Raw genomic sequence first — 14,191 nt, forward strand, 5'->3', positions numbered from 1 at the left:
ATGAAAGAAGAACTTTCCAAATGGGAAAAAGTAAATGGTGTGAAATGCCTAGCACGTGAAAGACACTACAGAAATATTTCTCGAATGAATGCGTGAATTCTTAGGGGCACTTTCTTTCAGGAAAAAAATCCAGCTAATGTCATTTACATAACTGCAGATTAATAAATACATAGTGATTTTATATATGTGTAAGTAGTATATAAGTTGTATTTATAGTCATTAAATGATTCTTTTAAAATGATGAGTAAGAGAAAAACTAACTGTATGTATTTTATTAAATCCATTTAATTTTTTCTGTAGTAAGTAGCACTAAACTAAAGACTATTCCTTAAGACAAACAATTATTCATATAAGTGCATGGCAAAGAAAGTTACGTTATAAAACCAAATGTCAGAATGCAAACATCATACGAGACTGAGCATTCGAAAGGTTATAAAGATATTGTCCTTGCTAAGGAGGTACTCATGGCAAACCAGAAAAGGATGGAACTTTCTAAAATAATGTAAAATGTTTGTTTTATTTTAACATTTCTCTATTCATTCAGCCTTGCAGGAATGATAATGCATTTTTGCTCGATTTCAGGGCTTTGAATTAGAGGAAATCTCAACAAAGGTAGTGATGCTTTTGAAAGCATATTGCTATTTGTTTTTGATTTCGCCTGATGCAGAGAAAAGGTCACTGCCTTTTGAAAAGAAGCTTTATTTAGTGGAGCTGAATGATACAGTCTAAGTCCGAACAACAACAAATTTAATAGCAATCTTGGATTTTATAATTCATGTAGTGGAACGTCCTCTTCGGGTAAGTCTTAAAAAACAATGACACAGATGCCTGTTTGTGCCAAGTGAATCATCTGCATTTTTGCATGGGCCGGGAGCCTCAAGTTCTGTAAAAATGGCCCACTTTTTTTTTTCTCATCAAAGAGTTCCCAGATATATCAAAAAATTCATTTATATTTCTCAAAACATCAATTAATTTTAACAAGTGCAAGAACATGAATTAAAGATGATGATATACAGAAATGGATGATTCCACCTGTGAGTTACATACCTCAGGCTCTAGGGCCCTTCCTCTCTGAAAGACTTCTTCATCTGGGGGCTGGAATTTCCTGTTCATAGTAATGTATATAACATACTTTCTGCTAGAATAATGCAGATCCTGTTTCAAATGGAAGATGGATATTTGGAAATGTGGGTCCCCCCTGAGAACTAAGACCCCTGGCAGCTCTCCAGCTTAATTTCCAGGGCTGATTGCTGAGCCTCTGCGTCAATATGACTTGACTTGTCCAGGAAGGTAAAGCTGTTAACCAGTCAGCAGCTTCACTGTTGATTTCAGGCACTTCCCACAAATTCATTTATCTGAACTATAGACTGCTGGGTCAACGCCTTTCTCCAGACGGTAGGTCACTCAACTGGTCAAGCTAGTCACCTACAAATAACTGGTATTCATTAGGATTTTTTTCAAGACTCTACCCAATGGGATCAATCCCAAACTTAAAAAAAAAACACTATAAAAATCAGTTGTATTTGTTTGTTAAAGGTAATACATGTGTCTGGTTAAAAATCTAAAAGGCACAAAAGAAAAAATAAATTTCATGTGTGAAGAGGACAACATAAGGTCACCATTTATTTTTCTTCTCTTAGATCACCCAAGTCAAGAAGGAGAATGAAAACAGAAGGGCAAATTCGCTGTAAAGAATGGATTACCCAAATGTTGAACCAAAGCCGGGGGAAAGAACATGGAAAGCAGTGGAGAGGCACCAGGCAGGTCACTTTCTCTTTCTGGTCCTCAAACACAGCACTGCCGTCTTCAGAACTATAACTATTACTTGTCCATACCAAGTATCTTCAACACTCCTCAACTCATATCAAGAATTCTGCCCAATCTCAAACAGACCTCCATCCTACAAACACTGAAACCCAAACCCAAAACCTTACATATATCCACCTCTCACTTATCCCTTCTGAGATATTATGAAAACAAAGTGGCAGTTTCCCTTACTGGAATAAGTATTACATTTCACTTTGCTTGGTCAATAGATTATTCAGACAAACTTTATAAGGTAGATAAGAAAACTGAGGGTCAGATTAGTGAGTTGTTCAGTGTTACAGAGAAGCAGAGCCTGATTCCAGCCAGGGGGAATTTAACACCAAGTCCAGTATCCTACATTAGATCTTCAGGGGCCCTGAAGATCGCCTCCTCCTAGCTTCCATGGAATAGACAAGAGAGCTGAGAATTGAAATTAATTGCCTGTTTACACAGCCAGGCCTCCAGAAGCCTTAAGTCCAGGAGTTGCTTTATTTTTTCCCAAATACTTGTTATTTTTTGGAAAGTTATCTCAAGACGCTAATATTTCATAAAAGCTTCCTCTTCTTATATCACTCTGGATTTAAGGTTTTTGTGGTTTATCTCTATCTGCACACAAATTAGGACAAATGCCAACCTGTGATGTTTGCCGGAATGATCCAGCTCAGGTCTCTTTTTCAAGCCTCCCTATACTGCTGTTACTTACTCCCTGGCGAGGAACCTCTTTGATAAGACTAAAGACAATAATTCTATGAAAATAAAAACACCTAGAAAGTTAAGAGAGATAGAACACTAAAACGGCAGTCTCTTCCAGACTTCTTTTATTTATATCAAGGTAGACCCATCTATTAAAAGATGGAATCTGCATCCTCTTTGTCTTAAAAGCCCTTTCATTTTTTAAAAGCCTTCTTTCAAAATGCAAATGGTCCTGGGAGACCCCACTGCTACGTTATCCAGGAACCTTGGCAGAGTTTAATCCACAGCAAGGTTAGAGCCTAGGAGAGCGGTCTCTAGAGGCAGTAAAAAGACACTGAAAAAGTGGTGGAGAGCTTTTTCTCCTTCCCAATTTTGTGGAAGGTTATTTGAATCAATTGTCCTAAGGTTACTGCAAATATTTTTCTTTTTTTTTTTTTAAAAATGCTTTTTTCCCCCTCTTCTTTTTCCTTTTAGCTGTTATTGTTCCTTGAAAAACAGTATAAAACAATACAAACACTCATTGACATGGACCCAATCTATTCTTGACTTTTTAATTGTTGGATCACATTATAATGCAGGTATGGTATCATTGCCATTACTATTACTACGATTAGTGGTGAAAAGGTAAGTATTCCCAAAATATCAGTTTGATTTTTTGCACTTGCCCTTAATTCACGCAGAAACTAGCATAGAAGCAATGAAGAAAGCATTCGCACAGAAGAAAAAGCAAAATGGCTTTCTAAGATCAAATTTGTATTTTAAAAAATTCTAAGGTTTTTTTATTTTTTCAAGTTATGGCTTTTTATTTCCTGAGTTTCACAAGGTGATATAGCTCCCGTAGTTTTAAGGTGCTGCCTCTCATTTTGTAGCATGCTGGGCTGTAGTAAAATATTATTGGCTGGGGGTATCCCCTAAACTATACCATTGTTAGGCAAGTTAGAGGGGTCTATATTCCCCGGTAGTCTTAAAAATATTGCTCATGTACATTATATAATTGAAAAAACAAAAACACTTCTATATATTTAAAAATCAGCAACTATATTCCTCTTGCGCCATGTTAAATAGAAGAAAGTAATTTCTAGCATTATTGTGTTTGTGCTTCAAAATAATTTTGAGAAAATATTGGAGACTCTTAGCCATCCAATCTATTCAATTTTATGACATCAGGCACTTATTAAATCAGTTTTCATTGTTGAACCAATCAGCTGAATCTGTCAGAAAAAGTCTGGCTTTATTTTTCAGTACAAATAACATGTAACCACATGCCCTTGTGACAATCATGTTATTTCTAAGGCCTAACTCTAAGGTAGATAGCTTTGGGAAGGAAGTTATCCATAAAACTGTCACCTGGATAAATAATAAGGCATGGCCCCATGGGACCCTCTTTTTGGAGAAATCCAGGTGGGAACAGTCCTTTTGCTTGGCAACCCAGAGGATTTTACATGCCAGATTAATACACACCATAGTTTCTGGATGAGTGAGAGTTTCTCCTTTCTTTTGTAAACTGAGAGAGGGGTAAATGAGGACAGGAGGGAGAAAAAGGTAAAGTCATAGATCAGTTTTAAGAAAGAGTTCCTAGGGAAGTGAGGTCTGGAAATCTCTTCCTTGCAAGTATCTCTTTCTGCATCTGCCTCGGAAAGTCTCTGGGAACCCATTCACACAGAGGGCCCATTCACACTGCAAGGCAGTGGCTCTGGACAGGTGAGTAAGGTCCCTGTAGTTCCTGACTTGGCAGGCAGATTCTCAGTGCAGACGGAGAATGATGATGTCCTTGTAGGTAGTTTCTGGCTTGAGGGTGAATTTCTCTTTTTAGTGAGTGGATCAGCATTGCTGTAGGACCCTACCATGAACTTGTCTGATGTAGGTGCAGCTGGAATCATGATCCTGATGTAACATGTGTGGTTCAAGGCCTCCAGCCTCAGTGCATGATCTGATGGTAATACCAGGATGGGGTTACCAGCCAGTCAGGAGCAAGCTTAAGTTGGGACGCAGGTTGTCTATTTCAATGAGACCTTGTCTGTTTATCTCATCACATTTTGTGGTGATAATATACAAGCCCCAGAAATGCTTATTTTCATCTTACGACAGCTACTCCAACACATACTTAACTCTGTGCATGAATGTCAGCCAATATAGAGAGAAATACTGTCTTGATTAGTTGGGAATTTTTTTTGCACACAAATTTTAGGTAGTATTATAAAGTAAGAATAGTTTTAAAGATCATATATACTGAGCTTTATTTCCTCACACAGTCTTCCAAGTTATAGTAATATGCATTCTGGAGAGAATGCTTTAATGTCTATTCCTAGTAATAAATCTAGTAGAAGGGAGCTAGAACTCCTTATCACCCACCGCAGGTTTGCAGGGGGCTTCCTGGCATGAATCTGTCCACTCGCCTTGCGAGCGATCCTACCTCCAGCTCTCAATCTTGAGTTGTGTCATCTACATATGTCTATGTAATATACGTACCAATAAATGATATTCCAAATGCTTATGTGTTTTTATACTCATCATGTTACTCCACAATATAACATATAGTCTTATAAAATACTCAAGCGGCTTGCTTAATTTTCCTCATTGATATTTCATTTCAGGGCATCTTCTAGAAAGTAGCATTAAAAGCACATGTTTTCATAGGCATTCTAAGATTGGTATACTTTTTTTCTTTCCAGATTTTTAATAAATGTGTTCTTAAGGCCGGGCGTGGTGGCTCAAGCCTGTAATCCCAGCACTTTGGGAGGCCGAGGCGGGCGGATCACGAGGTCAGGAGATCGAGACCATCCTGGCTAACACGGTGAAACCCCTTCTCTACTAAAAATACAAAAAATTAGCCGGGCCTGTTGGTGGGCGCCTGTAGTCCCAGCTACTCGGGAGGCTGAGGCAGGAGAATGGCGTGAACCCAGGAGGCGGAGCTTGCAGTGAGCCAAGATCGCGCCACTGCACTCCAGCCTGGGGGACAGAGCAAGACTCCATCTCAAAAAAAAAAAAAAAAAAAAAAAAAAAATGTGTTCTTAATAGTGTAATGAACTATAATGAAAAAGTTTACACTTTTACCATTTATCCTTTAGATTGTGATTTCTCCTTTACATATCACGAAACATATAAAACTGTTAAAAATAACAGTAAGTTATTTTCACCTTTTGGTCAATGTTTATACTTATCATTTATGTTTAAATACTTGTAAAGAAAGAAAGGCCTACTGAGCTACTAAAATTTTTTTTTTTTAGAAATGACATCAATATGTCTTTTACCTTGTTTGTAAGTATATAGATACTCAAAGCTACTTTCTGGCAGAAAGTATATGCTGATGCCCAGAACATTAATTCATTTTTCAAAAAACTATTTTTTGATTAATATAATCCCACTTGTGTTTAAATATGTGTCAACATTAATTGGTGTTACCTTAAGATTTTAGTGACTGCGGTCTCCTTTTCCAGAAGGTTCCTTGCCCTGATGCTGAAAACAGACTTGCGAAGCTGAAAATGATAAGAGTATGACTTTAGTTTTGGAATGTTAAGAAATAATATACTGTCAAATCATTCAATAGATGACATTGTTAAAACATGAAACATGAATATCTTTCGCTGAAGCATCATCGTACGATTGACGATTCTTGTCTATTTTTACTTTTATTTGGGCAGCACCATGAACAAACTTGTGGGGCCCCACGTCCCAGCCACAGATGGTGCATTGGCTGTGCCTCACTCTGATAATGGCCTTCATCTGAATAAAATGTTCAGTTTCCAAAGACTTTAACATTGACCCTCGTACTGAACTCCTTATTTGTCTTTGATTAGTGCAACGCTCTCTAATCCACATTATGTCTGCTGCAGGTTCTTGGCCTGTAACCGAACGCTAATCTGAACAATGAGTTTAGGAGTTGTTTTGCTTGCAGGCATGGGGAATGAATGAAATGGGCATTCAAGATCTCTTCCTAGTTGGCAATGATGAAATTAATCCAGAGAAGAGAACTAAGGAGAAAACCATCCTGGATGCTGACTGTAAATTCAAAGATATACTCCCCAAGCTCAGTTCTGTGTGGCTTGCTAGTTGCAGATGTTAGATTGGTGGAAGGTGTATAAGGAGTTAAAGCAGGCAGAAGGAGGGCAAAAAGAAAACAGGGAAATGGGCCATTATGTTCTCATAATAATAAATAAATAACTAGATTCACAATAATAAATAACTAGAATAAATAATAAATAACTGGAAAGTGTAACTCCAGTAGTCAGACTGAAGATAGTAATTGAGACCTGTTCATTTTGATCAATAGATTAGATTTACTGAGCAGTTAGCATGATATTAGTGACCATAGGAGATTTAGGGTAAATAGAATTTGGAGTTCTTGGTTTCTAGAAGTGAATAGCCTAGATAGGAAGACAAGAGTAGGACACATGAGATCATCAGTGACAAGCACAGTGCAGTAGATGGCACAGTGCTAGATGGTATGTAGAGGAGAAAAAATGAGATCAGAGGGGCTGGAGCTCTCTGCGGTGGAACAGCAAGTCTGGACTAGTCAGCAAAGGCTTCACTGAAAAAGTGGAGGTTATACTGGGCCTTGAAGGAAGGCTAAGATTCCTAGAGGCAAAGGCGGCACTGGGTGAAGGACTGAAGTGGACATGTGTGCACAGGGCAAGTTAATTTGGTGCAAACTACCTGTATAAGTGCTGTGCTAGCCAGATCTTGAAACCAGGCAAGAAGCCCTACAGGGCATAATGTGTTTCAGACAAAGTTGAGGGGAGAAAGAAAACCCTCGGAAGACAGAAAACTCTGTATTCAGTAAAAATAGATCACCTAGTTAGTTTCTTTTCAACAAGGGTTAGGTATGTTGAGGTACAAACACACAGCACCCCATTCTACAAACAAAGCTATGAACAAATGCTATAATATCAGCCAGTGTGTCCATAAAGCCATAGTGGAGAAGAACTAGAGTAACAAACAGGTCTTTTTAGTCACAAATGATAACCTAGATAACAGCAAAACTAGCAATCCACTTTTCATATTTTACAGCAGATATGTAATAAAGATCAGCGTCACTGAACATACTGGCGATTTCCCCCTCATGAGGAAAGGTGGTTCATTCATTTTTCTGCTCAAAAACGAAAAAACGGAATTGGTTTCATTATTCACTAGAACTCTTAGGAGAAAAATTAATGTGTGGACAAGGAGACGAGAGTGGATACCGTCTATTTGGAACTTCCATTTTCTTGGTAGCACATACATGCTATTTCCAATGATGAATCTTGAAATTTTCCTACTTCTCCCCTCCTGAAAGAGTTGACTTTTGGCTTTTTTTTTTTTTTTTAGATAGTCTTGCTCTGTCATCCAGGCTGGAGTGCAGTGGCACGATTTCAGCTCACTGCAACTTCCGCCTCCTGGGTTCAAGCGATTCTCCTGCCTCAGCCACCTGAATAGCTGGGACAACAGGTGCCCGCCACCACACCCGGCTGATTTTTGTATTTTTAGTAGAGATGTGGTTTCACCATATTGGCCAGGCTGGTCTTGAACTCCTGACCTTGTGATCCACCCGCCTCAGCCTCCCAAAGTGCTGAGATTACAGGTGTGAGCCACCATGCCCAGCCAAAAGTTGACTTTTGGCATGGATTTAACCTCTCTGAGTTGACAGCTCAGCTCCTAAGGAAAGCTGCTTGGAGCTGCTTTTGGAGATGGAAGACTCAGCCGGTGGCCCCATCATTGTGGAGCATCTGCTCTTTAGACACCTAAGAACACACATAGTCCTGAGACAGACCCAGGCACAGAGGCCCTGTGACAGTAAGTTTTAGGAGAGGACTCCAGATTCCACAACTCTTATTTCATCTTGAAAGGACAGTGACGTGTGTTAGTTGTCTTTCTCTCAGTGGAAGATGAGAGTCTGAATCCAATCACTTATCTACTGCCCCTGCAATTTCACGTTAGGAAAAACCTTTGGGATAATATCTGGTACACTATTGCCTAAATGATTTCTGCCCTGCACAAGATTGCTAAAAGGCTACTGAATGGCCTTTGCCCTGAATTTGAACTAAGACAAAATACAGCATTAATTCATACAAGGGAGTACTTGAGAACTGTTTTTATAACTAACGCCGGAAGTAGCAGGAGAATAAATATTATCATAGAAAAACGTCAGATTTAGCTTTGGGATATTCTTTTGTTTTGTTTTGTTTTTTGAAACAGAGTCTCACTCTGTTGCCCAGGTTGGAGGGCAGTGGCGTGATCCCAGCTCACTGCAACCTCCACCCCCTGGGTTCAAGCAATACTCCTGCCTCAGCCTCCTTAGTAGCTGGGATTACAGGCATGCACTACCACACAGGCTAATTTTTGTATTTTTAGTAGAGACGAGGTTTCACCATGTTGGCCAAGCTGGCCTTGAACTCCTGACCTCAAGTGATCCACCGACCTTGGCCTCCCAAAGTGCTGCGATTACAGGTGTGAGCCTCTACACCCGGCCTTTGGGATGTTCTTAAAAGAAGGAAAGGACTCACGCACACATATATATATGTCTTCTTTCGTCTATTTATACATATATATATGATATTATATTTGATGTCCTAGATATGTATTTAGATCGTTATATACTTTCTTTTTTCTACTAAGTAAAGAAGGCCTATAGTGATTATCTAGTTATTCCCTTCTTTTTTCTTACTTCTATAGTAAAGCTCTGCGAATTTATTTTTGGCAAAGGGCATTCCTAGACTGTGCTAATCACAAAGAACTCAGAGCTACGCTGCTCTGCAGTGCCCTCTTCTGGCTCTAAGAGATATTGACAATCACCTGAAATAATTAGCAAAACAAAGAATACAGAGATCCATTTCATGGTAAGTAATTTCAGATCTGAAATTGTAAATTACAGCTATGAAAGGAGCCAGTAATTGCTCATTCTGGATCTAAACATATCAGAGATGTGGGAATAAAAAGGAAGGGGATGAATGATGGAATTACAAAGAGTTTACTTTGAAAAAAGTCAAAGATGCATTGAAAAAGATTTTCTTTGGTTTCGTTTGTAAACTGAAAACATCCAACTGCCTCAGATAACAATTCTTTGACAGAATTAATAACTCAAAACAAGTAAATTAAATTTAAATTATCAACAATATGGAGATATTTTAAGTCTTGAACTTCTAAGTTAAAACATGTTTCCAGAATTATATACTTTTAACACATAATTCAAAAGCTTCAACTCAATTTCCATAGAGTTATTTGTGATTGAATAATTTGGACCTGAAAGACATTCCAATGTATGAATCTTGCTGATTTTTTGACAATGTCTTCTAATTAATCTACATATTACCCTTCTTTCCCATTAAAATAGAGAAACCTGGGCCATTGACCTACAGTTTTTGAGAGTCTGGATTTTTTTTTTTTTTTTTTTGACAAGGTCTCGTTCTGTCACCCAGGCTGGAGTGCATGCAGTGGAATTATCATGACTCACTGCAGTCTTGACCTCCTGGGCTCAAGCGATCCTCCTGTCTCAGCCTTCTGAGTAGCTGGGACTACAGGCGTGTGCCATCACATATAGCTAAGTAACTTTTTTTTTTTTTTAAAGGGATAGGGTTTCTTCATGTTGCACAGGCTGGTCTTGAAATGCCTGGGCTCAAGTGATCCTTCTGCTGTGGCCTCCCAGTATGCTGGGATTGTAGGAGTAAGCCACTGCACCCAGCCAAGAGAGAGTCTGGATTTTGCTGAAAGCACATTCTTGGTACAGTTCAACACGTTCTTCTGTCTTCTATTTTCTGAAAATTGGCAGCTGGATCCAGAGGTTTCATCATACAGACTCTGGTTTCATCCCTTTGGCAAGGTCATAGGTGGTGTCAGATTATTCTATCGAAAGGAATAGAGTGTGTGTTCTTTTTGTGATGTTACAGGTCTTGATATTCATTTCTTAGATCCATTGACTTCATTCAGTTTGCAAAATTGTCATTCTTTTTCATTTATTAGTTGGGATAGTTTTATAATCAGGTGCTTTCCCTCTTGTATTATTTGGTTACCCAATAGCAAAATTGGTATGGAAAAGCCAAGATAAATGCTTGATTATCAACTTTTACTTATTAATTTTATATGTTAATTGATTTTCTATCATCCTCTCAAGGCAACCAATTACTATTTTTAAAATGTCATTATGAACTCAGGATTTAAACATATTTGATGTTTAATGGATTTCAGTCCATGTCAATTACCATTCTTACTGTAAGTCAAATTATCTCTACTGTGCTCATTGGGAGTTTTTCAAGTTGGTCACTCCGTAGGTTCTTTTTATATGATGACCCTCGTAGTCTTTGACAAAGCTTCCTTGTTCCTAGTATGACAAGATGCTCCAAGGTCATCTTGCACACTTCCCATTCAAAATCAACCATCTTCTTCAAGAAGTCCTGGTTTACTTATTGGAAAATTGGAAAATGGTGTTTCAAGAACATACTTAGAGTCCACAGATTCTCACTGCTATGGAGTTGGTCACTGTTTCAAAGATTTTGCCTGGGTTTATTCTGATGTTTTCAATTTAAATTAGGACCCAGGATTTTTTTTTTTTTTAGTTATACTTTAAGTTCTGGGGTACATGTGCAGAACATGCAGGTTTGTTACATAGGTATACATGTCCCACGGTGGTTGGCTGTGGGACATAGCCATCACCTACATTAGGTATTTCTCCTAATGCTATCCCTCCCCTTGCCCCCAACCCCGATAGGCCCTGGTGTGTGATGTTCCCCTCCCTGTGCCCATATGTTCTCATTGTTCAACTCCTACTTATGACTGAGAACATGCAGTGTTTGGTTTTCTGTTCCTGTGTTAGTTTGCTGAGAATGATAGTTTCCAGCTTCATCCATGTCCCTGCAAAGGACATGAGCTCATTCTTTTTTATGACTGCATAGTATTCCATAGTGTATACATGCCACGTTTTCTTTAGGATTTTTATTTTTACCTAAGCTTTTCTATATGATATCTATATCTCCTTTTTTCTCCACAAAGAGCACTCTTGATTATCAAGAGCACCAGGGATGCCAGAATGAGACTGTCTCATAGTGACTCAGTTTTATTTCACATTTCATAGACAATAGTCTCAGAATAAAAATACACAACCAAGAAAACTACTGAATATCTTAAGGGTTTGCATATCTTCTTCCCATTCACCTCCTCATTTGTATATCTGTACTCTATCCATATTAGAACAAATAATTATTACATATTTTACTCTTCATGTTGTCCTTATGTAATTAGTCCTTACATATGAATGTGAATTTTTATGCCAAATGGTTTAAGAGTCCCTTTTGGAGTTCATTGAGGTTATCTGAGGCCTGTTTTTTAGTAGATTACAGGTTCACTGAAACAAGATTACTTGTATCTTACATTACTCATATTCTCAGATCTTGAAAGCAGTTTCCCTGACCTTGAAAGTTGAAAGTCAGTTTTCAGGATGGAAAAAAATCTGGCTCAGATATTCTTTGCCTGGGCATCCTATATATGTTACTCTATTTTCTTCTGACATAAAGTATTGCTGCTGAAAAATCTGATGATAATCTAACGTTCTTTCCTTTATAAATCACTTGTTGTTATTTGGGCTAGATACCATTTTTTTTTTAAATTTAAAGACCTGTCATTTGTCTGGTGTATGTATTGTTTTTAATCATTTACTCCAATATTTTTAGGTGTGTGCTGTCAATATATAGTTTTAAATCTTTTTATGTTTCAGAAAAGTTTAGTACATGTTTTATTCTCTTGCTGTGGTTTTTCTTCCTTAGGGACACCTATAATGCAGATACTGGACTTTTGACTTTCTTCAATTTGTCATTTTTCTTGCAAATCATTTTCATCTCTTTCTTCATTTCTCTTCGATTTTAAAAAATTTCTTCTTCTTCATTTTCTATTTCTCACTTTTGAATCATCTGAGGTCTTTTAATGTTCCTTCTCGTTTAGTTTTCATTGCTTTAATTTATAACTTTTCTCAGTTCTGGCACCTCATTTCAGAGTTTTTCTAACCTTTATTTATGTTGCTATTTCACCCTTATGTAATTTTTAATGTCTTTTAACTAATTTTTCAATAGTATGCTACAGTTTGAGCTGGTTAGAGCACGTTTTTATGGGTTGCTTTCCTTGTCTACGGGGACAGTATTCTGCTCGCTGTTTTTTTCTTATAATAACGTTTGGCTTATAATAATGTTGGCGCTTACTCATTTTTGAGTTTGGCTTTGATAATTTTCTCTTACTCATTTTTATACAAAATTAGTTTTCCCAAACAGTTTAATATTTCTCTTCTAACTTCAGAGTTTCCTCTTCTGTTGTTTTAATATAGTGATCAAATATGGTAGCTTTCTTTCTGGAATTTCCAAGCTCTGTTTCCCAATCGTCCTCCCCCTGCAAATTTCGTCTGGATCTGCTTTTATCCTTACCACTCTTGTCCCTGGCCTGTTCAATTTTGATTCCACTCCTAGATTTTTTATTTCAGAATGGAGCTAAGAAGATGTTTTACCATTCCATGAACACTGGATGCTCTGTAATTAAGCTTGGTTTCCTCCCACAGACACTAATATCATGCAGATCATGTGGCTATTTGTTTGTCAACACTTGCTTTTATTTAGGGTTTGTGGATTACCAAGTTTTATGGTAAATATTAACTATGGATTTGGGGTTTTGATATCTTGGTATCCTTTTTGTTTTCATGTGGGAATTCAAGATTAAAAAACGATACCAATGCCTCTGTCATCTTTATAGAAGAAGGCGCCTTAATTCTTTTCTTGTTGAATTTTGAAGTAGATTTATCAATTTTATTACTGTTTCCAAAGAACAAAATTTCAATTTTGTTGATATTATTTATCACTTCTTTTCCCCGCATTTGATTAATAACTGCTTTTCTTTTTATTATTTCTTTCTGCTATCTTAGTGTTTCCTTGGTTGATAATTTTTCCAAATTCTTGAAATGAATGCTTGGAAGATTAATTTAAGCCTTTATTTCTTTACTAGATATTCATTCAGGGCTATATTTTTTCCTCTAAAAATGCCGGTAGCTACTTCCTACAAGTTTGATGCATCTTTTGTTCATTATTTTTTAATTGTAGATATTTTCTTATTTTGATTGGTGTTTCTTCTTTGCTTATTTGAAAGTAGTTTTAAATTTCTGAATGTGTAGGTTTTTTTGTGGCTATTTTCTTGTTATTAGGTTTCTGATTTTGTTACATTTTGGTCAAATAATATCTTCTCTAGGACATTGATGTGTATATGTTTAGAAGTCTTTCTGGTAAATGGTTACATTTAAAATCATACATGTGTTCTCGAATTAGAATGTTATTCTCTAGTCATTGAATGAAGAATTTTATAGATGCCCATTGCACATTTAAAAATGTACATTTTAAAACTTCTACATCTGTATTTCTTGGCTCCTTGATCTGTGCTGAGGTGATATATACATATTTTAAACTTAATCTTCAAACTAATCCTCATAGGTAGGTAAGGTATTATTATCTCTTTTTTCCAGATTAAAGATCTAAGGCTCATAAAAATCAAGTTGTCTAAGTTCACTCAGATAATAAATTGCAAAATTATTACTAGAACTCTGGATCATGCAGCTTCAGTGTTCGAATCTTTTCATTGCATTATGTCTATGTAAAATGTCACTGGGCTTAGTATAAAAAAGCATTTTCTAAACTAAACTATACCATAACAAAATATTATCTGCTTGACTTGAAATATTTGGTTTACATATATTATA

At 37.1% G+C, this 14,191-nt stretch overlaps 1 protein-coding gene across 7 annotated transcripts in view; it reads right to left on the bottom strand.

Annotated features, from left to right (window-relative positions):
* The window catches only part of NALCN (sodium leak channel, non-selective), a 365,686-nt gene that overhangs the window by 65,401 nt on the left and 286,094 nt on the right, over positions 1–14,191 (bottom strand). For all 7 annotated transcript variants that reach the window (XM_030813654.1, XM_030813651.1, XM_030813653.1 and 4 more), the window contains one exon: positions 5,902–5,975. In XM_030813654.1, the coding sequence (XP_030669514.1) occupies positions 5,902–5,975 (74 nt within the window). The remainder of the gene's footprint in view (positions 1–5,901; positions 5,976–14,191) is intronic.

The sequence above is a fragment of the Nomascus leucogenys genome, chromosome 5 (assembly GCF_006542625.1).
Source record: "Nomascus leucogenys isolate Asia chromosome 5, Asia_NLE_v1, whole genome shotgun sequence".
Lineage (NCBI taxonomy): Eukaryota > Metazoa > Chordata > Mammalia > Primates > Hylobatidae > Nomascus > Nomascus leucogenys.